The following is a 13,722-nucleotide window of genomic DNA, read 5'->3' as shown; positions in this document are numbered from 1 at the left end:
GCCAAATATAAATATTTAGCATAAGCCAGACACTTTGCTAAGCAGCTTACCATGGTCTTAGTCATTAAATCACAACCCTATGAGACAGAAACTATTGTCTGCATATATGGATGGCTAAACTAAGGCCCAGAGCGGCGGCAGGTCAACAGCAGAGCCAAGAACCCCCCCTACCCACCAGCCCCCCGGCCTCCACACACAGTCTGACTCTGGAGCGCCCGCCAGGGCCTTGTGGCCTTCCTGGACAGGCAGATGCTGACTAAGCATTTACCCTGTGCCCAGAGCACAGTGGGGATGAAAGTAGATGTTACAAAGACCTGGTTTCCTAGTCTCAGGATTAATGTCAAGAACTGTGAAGAAAACAGGTTCTCAGAAGTCAGACAATCCTGTGTTTACACAGGGAATCTTGGGCAAGTAAATCAACCTCTCTCTGTGCCTTGATTTCCTCTCCTGTAAAATGGAGATGACAGTAAAAGTACTTATCTTACAGAGTTGTTGAAAGGAACAAATGACTCAGTTCATGAAAAAAGCTCAGAATAATACTCAGTGTGCAGTACATGCTAGATAAATGTCAGTCGCTGCTGCTGCTGCTAGTGTTACTGGTGTGGTTAGCCAGCACCGTACTGGACACTAGAAATAAAGAGATGAACAAGACTGGCCCTGGCGAACTTGTGGTCCACGACTAATGACTATTCCTAAGAGAGCAACCAAGGACGGTTCTTAGCATCCGTGGCCGCCAACCAGATACGGAAATTCTCCGCCCCCCTCCCAGAAGGGGTTAATAAAGCCAGATCACCCCAGCTATGATGAAGGCTGCGCCACTAGAAAGAAAGGCAGGAGAGGAGAGGGAGATCAAAGGAGAATCCAAAAAGATCCAGAGATTTCAACAACCACAAATGCTATTTAAAGACCAAAAGCTTTTATTGTACTCACCTTAAAGATCTGCCCTTGGGAACACCAAACCTTTTTATATACTAATAAGGAAACTAAGGATAGCAAGCTTCTTGACTAGCTCAAATCCACATCTGTTATTTTATACGGTAATATTTCTAATGACCTAAAACTGATTTTAGTGGTTCATGGAAAAGGCTGAATGTCACTCACTTCAATTTGCTGAACGGTCAGATCCAAAAAGGTATTCTCATTCCTCACACCGATCAGACTTTTGGGGCCTTTGCAGCCCATGCTGGTTCCCAAACCACCGTTGAGTTTCACCACCACCAGCTTGTTCAGCACAGAAGATATATTATCAGGTAAGCCCCTGGCCTTTATCTTTTCATAGGGTTGAATCTGAAATTTAAAAAAAAAAAAAAGTTACACAATTCAAATAGCTTTATGAGAGAATTAAAATCCAATCAATCTCAATTATTTTCGTGTGTCCTTAAAGAGCTTTGCTTTTCTCCACGGGAAGTTTTAACTGCATTTCCTTTAGTGTCACAAGTCCTTCCGATACAAAATCAAGTACTTACTTACTGGCAACTTCTCTAGCACAAAGTAGTTTAGTGGTTCACTTCCATTACAATGGAGTCCAGAAGGGAAAAATTACAGTCTACAAACACTTGTCTGGCTGGTGATAACATCTAAGTTACTTGGAATACCTTTAAAAACTTAGAATTCCCAAGTTGCACCAATATAGTAAATGGGGTATTACAAAACTCATCAAATCTGTAAATATTTCTGGTGTAGTACGGATCTATTTCAGTTCTGGTGAAGTACATATATGATCATAAGTTATTCCTTCTCCCAAAGGAGGCAAAACCCAAAATCAAAATGTTATTTGCTTTCTCTTCCATTCACCAGTAAGTCTGCCCTTCAGAGGAAGAAGGCGGCATGGGGTTGTGGTCATACTTCTAGGTATGTGACAAGGATAGAATTCCTTATGAATCTGTCAGGCATCACTGCATGGAAGATCATACTGGAAAATTGTGTTCTCAATACTCTACTAAATACCCTGCTGGGGTAAGAAAGGCAAGACCTGGGTTGGAGAGAACCCCCTCTTCCCTGCACCCTTGTCTATTTCTGGAAGCACAGAGCATTACTCTGCAACTTCTTCCTCCTAGAATAGGAACAGCCACATAGTGGGAGCCCAAATTCTTTTGTTCAGAGCAGAAGCACAAGCAAGTCTAAAGATCTTATAGCAAGAATGAAAGCTTTTGAAAAGATCACAGTATATTCTCTAACCTTCTATGGGACTTTTTTTTTTGCATTATCCTTCTTTAATGCAATACATCATCAAATGTACCCTTCATCACAATGTACGACAGACAGCAACTGAGGGGATTGAAGAAATACATCCATATAGTCAATACTATGAGGGTTTTTTTTTTTTTCTACCTGTAGGGGCTGTGTGGATGGGTGGTGGATGAAGTCTGTAATTAGGAAAGGAGCTGATGGGCTCACAATCCAACGATTAGGTTGTGGAGGCAAAAATCCCTTTATAATTGGTCAAACACACATAACGTGTCGTATGTATGTCTACTGCTGCCCACACAGTTTTTGCTCTAAGCAGTTCTTTCCACACAAACTAGTCTGGGACTCATTTCCTCTACCCTGCAAGACACTCTGTTAATTGCTAACTGCAAATGAATGCACTTTCTGCTTTGTGTAAATGCTGAGAAATAAGAAACACTCTTCTCTAAGACTCTCCACTGACTACCACCCCTAGTTATCACTCACTCTCACTCTAAAGTATTTCCTAATATGGTAGGATTGCCAATCTTCCTGGTAAGTGCCACTAAGCAGTCTTCAGGAGTCATTCAAGCTTGAAAGGGCTGGTGACAGACTTGTGGGCACCATGGCCATCACTGCCTGCTGCGTAAATACTGGGATGCTAACCACCAAGGGAAAAGGGGGGGGGCAGGAAAGAACAAAGATTATACTAGTTGCTTCCCTGGCAGAACTTGGTCCAGGTGAGGACAATACATGGATGATAATAACTTGGATATCCAGCACACAAAGTGCCCGTGGCCCAGCTGGCATTCCTTGAAGGATGTTTTGACTCCATTGCCATGAACACCGTTTCTTCAGCATGTCAAAGAAACTGGTAATATTGTTTGGGAGAAAAAGTCCCAATTTAAATGTTATACTACTAGAAAACTAAGAGGAGATAACAGAGCTGGAGCTTGTCACCCTAATATAACATGGCAGCTTATAATCCTTTCATCACCAGAGCTGTTGAAATCAACCAGTCACTAAAAGGAATGCCACTGTGATATAATGGCTTCAAACAGCCTATTATTAGATTGGGAGAATTTCTCGGGCACATTACATTTACTCAAAAGTGTTAGCAAATGGAACCAAGCCAATTATTTTCCAATTATCTTTTAAAAGCCAAGAATTTCTATTTAGCAGTTACTTTTGACTTCCAAAAAAGAATCTGATATTTACAGAGGGCTCAAGGTGTGGAAATCAATTTAACTGAAACTCCTGAGGTTCATGCATTCATTGTAGGTAAAATTATTAATTTAGAAGTATTTTTACATATTTAATGCTTCCTTTAATATACCTTTAAAAAAACAATAAAGAATTTTTCTTCTACATATGGTGAGACAGGCCTACATTTTCCAATTTCACCTTAAAGATTTTCATTATGAAACATCACACATATAAGTTTATAAAATATATACAGTTGAAAGAATAACCTAAATAAAAGAATACTGCTGTAACTTAGAAGCCTCCTTGAGTCGATCCCTGGCTACATTCCTCTTCCACCCCTAGTGGTAACCACCACCTTGACTCTGTCTAGTTTTACCCCCATGTATGTACCCATATTGATAATATTTTACTTAATTTTGTCTCTAAACTTTGGCTTCTTTAATTCAATGTTTTACCTAAGAATAATTCACATTAGTGCATGAAGCTATAATACATTCACTTTTCACTGCCATCTAGAATTCAATTTATATACCATTAAAAGAAACAAAACTGTCATTATTCACAGATGGTTTTATATATAGAAAGTCCAAAGACCCTACACATTATTAGAATAATGTGAGCATAGCAACACTGAAGATACATGGTCAATATTTTAAAAACCTAACAACTACTTTTAGAATCCCTGGGCTCTGCTGGTGGGAATGTAAAATGATGTGCAATTAAAGAAAGTATAGGGGACCCTTGGGTGGCTCAGCAGTTTGGCACCTGTCTTTGGCCCAGGGCGTGATCCTGGAGTCCCGGGATCAAGTCCCACATGGGGCTCCCTGCATGGAGCTTGCTTCCCTCTGCCTGTGTCTCTGCCTCTCTCTCTCTCTCTTCTATACATAAATAAAATATTTTAAAAATAAAAATAAAAATAATAAAGTATGGTGATTCCTAGAAAAGTTTTAAATAGAATACCACAAGATCTACCAAGTTCACCTCTGGATACATACCTCAAAGAACTGAAAGCAAGTTCTCAAAGAGACATTTGTTTATTCACCTTCATAGCAGCATTTATTCAAAATAGCCAAAAAGTGAAGCAACTCAAACATCCACCAACAGATGAATGGATAAAATGGATAAAACAAAATGTGGCATATACATACAACAGAAAATTATTCAGCCTTAAAAAGGGGAAGAAATTCTGACATATACTACAACATGAACGAACCTTGAGAATATTGTTACAGTAAAATAAATCAGTCTTTTTTTTTTTTTTATGATAGTCACAGACAGAGAAAGAGAGAGAGGCAGAGATATAGGCAGAGGGAGAAGCAGGCTCCATGCACTGGGAGCCCGATGTGGGATTCGATCCCAGGTCTCCAGGATGGCGCCCTGGGCCAAAGGCAGGCGCCAAACCGCTGCGCCACCCAGGGATCCCAAAATAAATCAGTCTTAAAAAAAAATGCAAATACTTGTATGATTCAACTTATAATTGGTACCTAGAACAGTCAGACCCTACGGATAGAGAGTAGAAGGGTAATTACCAAGGATTGGGGCAGGGAGGCATGGTGAATTGTTTAATGGGAACAGTTTTCATTGTGTAAGACCAAAGAGTTCTGTGAATGTACTTAACACGAACAAATTGTATGCTTAGAAACATTTAAAGATGGTTTAAAAAGATGAGCCATTTCTACAAATATAAAGAATTAGAAACAATTGTTTAAAAAGTTACTTTTTACTACACTGTCAAAAATAACAAATTTCTAGGAACAAATCTAAAAAAAGATATGCAAGCATTCTACACTGAATACTTTATAAAATGTTTTTGAGAAAAATTGAAAGACAAATAAATTTAGGGATGTATTTATCATGTTTATAAACTAGATGGCTTACTAATGTAAAGATGTCATTTCTTCCCAAACTGATCAATGCAATCCTAATCAAAATCTTAACAGTTTTCTATGTGGAAGCTGACAAGTCAACTTAAAGTGTGTATGAAAAATGCAAAGGGCAAAGAATAGACAAGACATTCTCAAAACCACCAAGTTGGGAGAAATGGCTTTGTGACAGACACTATTTTTTTTTTAATTGTAGTAGCATAAAATTTGGCATCCTAACCATTTTTAAGTCTACAGTTCAAGTATTATGTGTATTCATGTTGGGCAGCCAATCTCCAGAATTATTTTCATTTTGCAACACTGGAACTATATTCTTTAAAAAACATGTCCCCATTCTCCCCTCCACCCAGCTCCCAGCAACCATGCTTCTAATCTTCTGCCTCTGAGTCTGACTACTCTCTAGGGACCTCATACAGGACCTCATACAAGTGGAATTATACAGTGTCTGTTTGTGAATGACTTATTTCACTTTGCATAATGGCCTCAAGAATCATTCAGTATGCCTTTTATTTTTTTTTCAGTATGCCTTTTAAAATGCAACTTATATGTTTGAGAATATTCCAAATTAATGCAGCTTTTCCAAGAAAAGGTCCATATTTAAAGTTTATTTGTGTGTATGCAACATATCTGGGAAGAGGGGACCTGGTATGAAGGACTGGAATACAGGTTGACAAATCTATGACAAATTGAGTCTTATAAAAGTTATGTGTTCCATCTGCAGATATTAAAAGTGGAATAGGATACAAGTTCTGAAGTCTCAGTTTAGTAATCAGAAAACGGATTCTTTTTACTTACATTTATCAAACAGTACATCCTAACTTTGAATTAAAAAAGCTAAAGGATGAAAAGACTACTACAAGCAAAACCACAGGTCTAAAAGTATAAATTTAAGAAAATGCTGCTCTTCAGATACATGTGAAAACAATGCAGAACAGCAGGACTTGGGTTTCGGACATAATTCAACACCTGTGTTCTAAATTTCCTAGTATCTCTAAGGGATAAGCAGCCTATCTTAGCCTTATCACTTCAAGGGAAAACCTACGGAAATATAAATATAAAAAGATTTCTTGATAATTATGTAGTCAAAACATCAAGAGGATGGCACTTTTTTCAGTCACTCACTAGACCTAGTGCTGTCCAACAGAACTTTCTGCAATTATGGAAATGTCTTATTTGTGCTGGCCACATGTAGCTGCTGAGTACTCGAAATGTGGCTAATGCAAACTAAGGAACTAAACTTTTCATTTTGTTTAATATTACTGTAAATCAACACACATTGGCTTGCGGCATGTGCAGTTCTGGATGGTCTATAAAAAAAAAAATCAACCAAGGAATGAGAATTACGTTTTTCACTTTAATATAACTCTGCCAGGATTTTTTTGTTCAGTGTAATCTTTTTTCCACTTTATTAACACTGATATCACAAGACATTCGACTAAACACATAAAAAGATAAGCTAAACCCTAGTTTTCCTGGTCTTCAGTAATCAACATCCCATTTATACAACAATGCATAGTTGAGAGCTTTTTACTAAGACACAATGATGTTCAACTTCAGTCTCAGAATTTGACCGAATAATCTGTATTCAGCTTTAGCTTAACCCTCTCGAAGGCTGAATGCCAACCCTTCCCATATCTCATCATCTTAGCAACATCAGCAATTCAAACAAGGCATGCCATTAGGATTAATGTCAATATTTGGATAATCTGTTTCAACTTGAGGTAAACATTCTAGATGTAACTTGGGGTTAACCTCAAATTTCATGTAATGTGAATGTTGTTCCAGTCTAATATAAATGATTACTATAAGAGTAAAAAATGCTACATTTTATAAGCTGTTTGTTTTGTGTACAACAATGTCTACAAATATTCAGTTAAATTTAAATTGGGAAACTGACAGTAAATATAAAAATTAAATATGTAGGATATCTTTAGGAAGAACAGAATTTCCTTTTTGAATCAACACATGTTTATACAGATTTACACAGCAATATCAAGTGAATAATGTAAACTGAATTATAACTTAATTCTAACCTTTAAAGAAATGCATGGTATACTAATAGGCATAGCATTAAAGTGAGTTTTAGGACCCATGTTTAATTTTTAGCTATTTATTTCCCTTTCGATCATGAGTCTTTAAGAAAAAACACTAACAGGAATTTTCCACTTTCTGTGAAGATGAATTAAAAACCAAATGTCATCTTATGCCTAAAGTTTCACCAGGAGAAAAAAAAAACTCGAAAATCATATATATTCAAGATAAATCATCTTTCATCCACACACCATAAAGAATATGAAGTTCATGAAAAGTATTTACAGAAAAAGTTCATTTTGTTCACAACAAACTTAAAAACATGCATTTTATTAGAATACTTTAAGAAGATAATTCTTTAATGACTGAATATTTTGAGGCTAAATAAATTATTTCTTGTATCCCAAAACCTCTCTAGGATAGTGATAGAAGTGTCAGGCCTCACAGTGATTTTAATACTAAGCCATTTTATTTTCAGACAAAGATGTATCAACTATACTTTTAATTCAAATCTCCCCAAGCGTGGTATCTTAAGGACTTGAGTTTAAATTTTAAATGTAATTCTGAATTACTTTTCAAAGATTTGGTATGAAATAAAATGAGCTGATTCCTACATTACATCGAGTTCCAAAATCGAGTTAATAAAGACTTTTGGGCACAAGCCCAGGCAACTCACAAGTAGAAAGACTTGTTTACCATCCAGTTAAGTGGCCAGAATTCTCTGTGAAGTGCCACATTTAGAACCCTCCACCCCACGATGAGTGGGCAAGGAGTCACGGTACCTCTATAAATGTCAAGGAACTATGGTTCTTCGTGAGGTGCTTTTAGTAACACCCCTCGTCTTGCTCTATCATCTTTAAAGCAGCTAATTAAAAACAGGCTTCACGGAGGAACTTGATTAAGAGGATGGAGCAGAACTACGAAGGGAAAGGGAAGAAGAGTCACAAGGTCTGAAGTAACAGTTGTGACGAGGGAAGAGATGTCCAGAATGGTTAGCTTAAGTGTTACTGCTGGAAACCTTCATTGGACTTTTTTCACTTATGTTTCGTGATTTATATTCACCCCACCCTCACAGAAACAAACACACACACATGTGCAAAGAAAGGTACAACCATTAGATTCCAAGAAGCCAGGACACTATCTAAAGTTTATTACAGGTTAAATTAGGCAGTAAGCAGAGCTCTCCATCACATAAATCACCTTTATGCCAACACAAGTTCTTTCTGTTGGTGGTGCTGTCCACACCCTCACCCAGGGACCTCAGCAAGCAATCCCACAGAGCTCTGTTTAGTTCCACAAACCAAGGGGATCTGTGTTAGAAAGTTGCTTGGCAACAGCTGAAGTTACATCGGATACACCTAAGTCACAGAGACATTTTTAGACCAGCCCCTCACTTTCCTCTTCTCGGCTGCCCCAGGAGAATGCACAAAGACATCTACTCATGCAAAGATGGATGGTGTTTGGAGACAACAGAGAGTACCACGCACTGCCAGACACGGCCTCGATGTTACTCTGACTTGAGCACTTTAATCAATCAAGAGAGCGATTTTTATGCTCTCAATCCTGCTCCTCTCATTTCTCTTTCTCCCAGACATGAAGAGAGGTCAGAGTTGTAAGAAGACCTTTACTGCAACTAAATACACAGTAGGGCAACCACCACAGGTGAGGTGGAGCAAACCCCATAAGGCTCCCTGCAAGACACACACAGAAGGCTGGGCCACTCATGCTCCCTCCTCCTGGGAGAAAAGAATTGGTCAAATACCTAATCTCCTCTGGGCAGTGAACAAAAGAAAGTAGTTGGCAATGTACTGAAGAGCGTGACTTAAACGAAATTCTTCCCTATAGGATGTCAATCTAGTTTTCTGCAGAAACTGAAATATTTTTTAAAGATCTTTTAAAAACAGTCTACCATAATCCGATCCTTGCCAAGTCTGTTCACAACTTAGTTTCCAGTTAGAAGAAAAGCTGAATTCATCACACAGTCATGGACACACTGTTCCCATTACCAATAGTATAACCCAGTTCTTGGTAGCATATTTGTGCTATTCCTGGAGGCAGTGCCAAATATCCAAAACAAGCTAACAGTACCTGCCCTGTTATGGTTCACAAGGGTATGATTATTGCACTCTGAAAGATCTTTTTTTTTTTTTCAACAAAAGTAAATTTGCCTGAAAGAAAATGAACCATGTAAATAGTAAAGCAAGTTTGGAATGATGTTCCATATGTACAGGAAATAGTCTAAGAACATAAGCTTATTCACAAACCCTTTCTGCATGGTGTCTGTGTGCCAAGTTCAGTGCTAAGGCACTTTCACATATTGTCTCTTCGTTTCACATTTCTAAAGATAATGACTAAGATCTGGGTCATCTGAAAGCTCCCACACATTAATGACATAGCTAAACCACAGGGTTTTTTTTTTTTTTCCACTAAGGAAAAACGGACACATCGTGTACATTATCACATGGTCCACCAGCAAACTCACCAACAGCCCCTCAGCCACCAAGAGGAGTTCAAACCCTATTTCATAGGGCGAATAAAAACCAGCATAGATGGGAACAACCTTAACTTCCTGCCACCAGATGCTCAGAACCTGCACCCCCATCTTTGCTTCTTCCCTCCTCGCTTCTGATTACAGGAGGCTGTCCTCCACCCTAAGGCAAGCTCTCTGCCAGGGCCCATCTCAAGAATCTATGTTGACCATCATCCGGTCTCTGGCAGCTTCTCCCTCTCTATTCCTTTCCATTAAAATAAACATATTCAACACCTGCCATCTAAAAACCAAGAGAGAAAACAGCAGTGCATTTACTCGCTCATACTTTTCTACACCCACATCCCTTTCTTCTCCCTCTTCTTAGAGGCAGGACTTCCTGGAAAAGGTGCTGCACTCACCTGTTTCCTTACCTGTCACTCACTCACCCACTGCAATCTGGTCTTCTCCATGGTTCATCCACATCCTCTTAATTGTGAAATCCGATCAGTGACATCAATTCTCTTGTGCACTAAGTGGCATCTGATGTAACTGCCCACCCCTTCTACCTTGAAATGCTCTCTTCTTGACTCCTGAAACACTACATTCTATTTTCCTCCTCTTTCTGCCTTTTTCAAACCCATTCTAGGTGGATCTCCTTTCCCCAGGCAATCTGCTCCAATCCCATGGCTTCATTCATTCACTGCTGTCTCTATGGAACAAAGACAAACTCAGCTGCTAAACCAGACTGTTCACATCCAATCAGCGACCAAGACCTGTGAGCCTCTTGAAACTGTCCCTGCTTCCAGTCAGCATCCCACTCACCTCTCACCTGTGTCATTGCAATGGTGGGCTCTATGATCTCCAATCCTCCTTCACCTTGCAGGTAGCAATCTTTTAGAAAAGAACATTTGAACATGTTTCTCTCCTAATTACAGCATTCACAAAATATGACATGGCATGGCAGAGATTATTAGCTGCCTACTCCAACATCACTTTTCCCCTTCCACTTTAAATAAGCCTGATTTTCAGCTGGGCACACCACCATCCCCAATAAAAGATCGCATTTCCCAATCTTCCTTGCAACTATTTGTGCCAAAGTTGTGATTAAGTGGAAGTGAAAGATTTCCAGGAAGTTTCTATGAAAGTGCAGGGGCCATGCCCTTCTTCCTCCTTCCTCCTGTTTGGAACAGAGACATGCTGACTAGAGTTCATTCCAGCAGCCATCTGGGACCATGAGGAGATATGCTAAAGATAGCAAAAGTGGCAAGACTGGGAAGCCCAGGTTCCTGATGAGCACCATGCTGCCATACTAGCTCTGAATTGCCTCTCTCTAGATTTCTTATTCTGAGTTTCACTATTAAATGTAGTTGAATCTAATTCTAACTGGAAGACATGGTTTGTGAGATGCTTGATGATGTGGACCTCTGTGCCTTGCACTTTTCCCTCTCCTGTTCTCCCTGACACGCTGTGCTCCAGGAACATGGAGCAGTGAGTTAACATGCCGTATCTCTTGTTTGTAGGCCTCTGCATTTTCCCCCCTCATGCAACTTCACTTCACCAATCGCCTTTATCCTCCACATCTCAGTTCAGACCAGAAATTCTCAGGCCTTATGAGCTATCAGGCATGGATTCTCAGACAAGTGCAAATACCACCCCCTCCCGCCCACTAAAAAACAAAACTTTTTGTATATAATTTACCTCACTCCTGTGGAATTTCATTTGCCCAGTATAAAAATAATCCTTATAGATGCTGTATTTCACGATGAAAGTTTAACACAAATAAAGCAAAAATAAACTTTAACTCTCTCAAAACTGAATTTCAACGAGAAGGCTTCTGTTTGGCTTGAATAAGAAGCTGACACTGTGATAAGGTATGAGAAGATTACATGGATCCATCTTTAATTGCCATTCTATTCTGACATTTCTTTTTTATGATCACAAGTACTGAAAACCTCAGCTCTCTACAAGGCAACTTCTCACAGCTTGCTCTGTCAGCTGAATGTAGGCTTGTAATAGAAACACCTAAATTCTCCAAGAATCTGAGAACTAGGTGGCTCATGATATTTCCTTAGTCTTCAAAAGTCAATAAGGTCCTCTTTGGTGAAGTCTGCATCACTCATGCAGGATCACAGCATCTTCAATACAAAGCTCACAGAGGCAGAAGAGTTACAGTGGTATGTGGTGCTCACTCTCCTCGGCAGCAGTACATCTAGAAGTGCTGGTTGGCATCACAGATGCTATCTGTGCACCAAGACTTCTCTTCCGATACAAATTTTGCTTGGCTTCTTGAGAATTTTATCATTTTAAAAACATTTTCAGAAAGAATTCATAGTAATTCTCTCAGGGCACCAGCAGGACACATAATGGATGAAAACCAGTTGTTGGCTGAACTGAGAAATGTATGAAATTGCAAGGACATGATGGAGCTGTTTCCTCCATGACCTGATTCAAATCATTATAATGAACTATAACAATTCCAGCATGAATGGTACCATCTGATAAAGACTACTGCAGAGCTGAATGAGGCAGTACAGTACACAGTGGCTGAGAGCACAGGCTTTAATGCCAGGCTGCTTGGGTCTGAATCTTAGACTCGACTGTTTATTATGGCCAGTAATTTAGCTGCTCTAAGCCTTTTTCATCTACTTCATTGATTTTTTATGAGGATAAATGAGATAATGCATGTGAAGTGCCAAGCAAAATGTATAGCCCACAGTAAGAGCACCAACGTTGGCTAGAATTATCAATGCACCATTGACTCAGACACTCTTTCTACTCCCACTCCATATATTAACATTTCTGAGATGAGGATGTAGCATATACTCAATGGGATCTTAAAACCAATTGGTTGCCCTATTTTTCTTTCTTAGAGGTACCCAAAAGGTGCACCTTATACCCAATGGCACAAATTTGATAAAATATGGTACTGAATTTCTCTTTCTGCTCCAAATCACAAACCAGCTTAATGATCTCCCAGGTATGGGCTTTACCCAAAGTCTCTCTCTCCAGTTATGTTTAAGCCCGAGTCTTTACGACAGGGTTCAAAAACTATAGTCTTTGGGGGCAGCCCGGGTGGCTCAACGGTTTAGTGCTGCCTTCAGCCCAGGGCCTGATCCTGGAGACCCAGGATCGAGTCCCACATCAGGCTTCCTGCATGGAGCCTGCTTCTCTCTCTGTCTGTGTCTCCACCTCTCTCTCTTTCTCTCTGTCTCTCATGAATAAATAAAATCTTAAAAAAAAAAACTATAGTCTTTGGAACAATCGAGTCTGCCACCTGTCTCATAAATTGTTATTGGAACACAGCCACTCTCATTAGTTTACATTTCTATGGCTGCTTTCGTGCTACTGTTGCTGAGCTGAGTAACCATGACAGAGAATGCATGCCAACAAAGTCTAAAATATTTACTATTGAGTCTTTTACAGAAAGGGCCTGCCAAACCCCAGTTTAAAACAATTTTCTGAGGTGAGAAAAATACAAGTTTTGATAATATTTCTGCCTTTTAAAACTTTGCTTCTCCTAAAATGGTTCCATACTACCCGACACCTTCTCAGGTTGGCCGTAGAGGCAGGATCTCCTTTAGGCTACACTGGCTCTGTGCTTCCACTGGCAAGAACACTATCATATAACAATCACCCAGGTTTTTTATCTCCTATTTGTCTCCTATTTGGCAAGAACACTATCATATAACAATCACCCAGGTTTTTTATCTCCTAAAGCAAAAGCAAGGACATGTCATTGGTAGCAGAACTCAGGCAATTTTCAAAACAACAGAAAGAAAACCTAAGATTAAAAATGTCTCTTACCACTTATATAAAGTAGTTAGAGTAGTTAAATTTATAGAGACAGAAAACAAAATGGTGGTTGGCACAAGTTGGGCGGGGGGGAGGAGAATGGGTACAGAATTTCAATTTTTCAGGATGAAAAAGTTGTGGAGATTGGTTGCACAACCATATGAATATATTTAC

The 13,722-nt window shown here is 39.2% G+C and overlaps 1 protein-coding gene across 3 annotated transcripts in view; it reads right to left on the bottom strand.

The window, feature by feature from the left end:
- The window catches only part of UGP2 (UDP-glucose pyrophosphorylase 2), a 66,882-nt gene that overhangs the window by 9,210 nt on the left and 43,950 nt on the right, over window positions 1–13,722 (bottom strand). For all 3 annotated transcript variants that reach the window (XM_055328192.1, XM_055328191.1, XM_055328194.1), the window contains exon 4: window positions 1,102–1,287. In XM_055328192.1, the coding sequence (XP_055184167.1) occupies window positions 1,102–1,287 (186 nt within the window). The remainder of the gene's footprint in view (window positions 1–1,101; window positions 1,288–13,722) is intronic.

Source organism: Nyctereutes procyonoides, unplaced genomic scaffold (genome assembly GCF_905146905.1).
Source record: "Nyctereutes procyonoides isolate TBG_1078 unplaced genomic scaffold, NYPRO_anot_genome, whole genome shotgun sequence".
Lineage (NCBI taxonomy): Eukaryota > Metazoa > Chordata > Mammalia > Carnivora > Canidae > Nyctereutes > Nyctereutes procyonoides.
The sequence above is the reverse complement of the archived record's forward strand: the minus strand, read 5'-3'. Positions and strand labels throughout refer to the sequence as shown.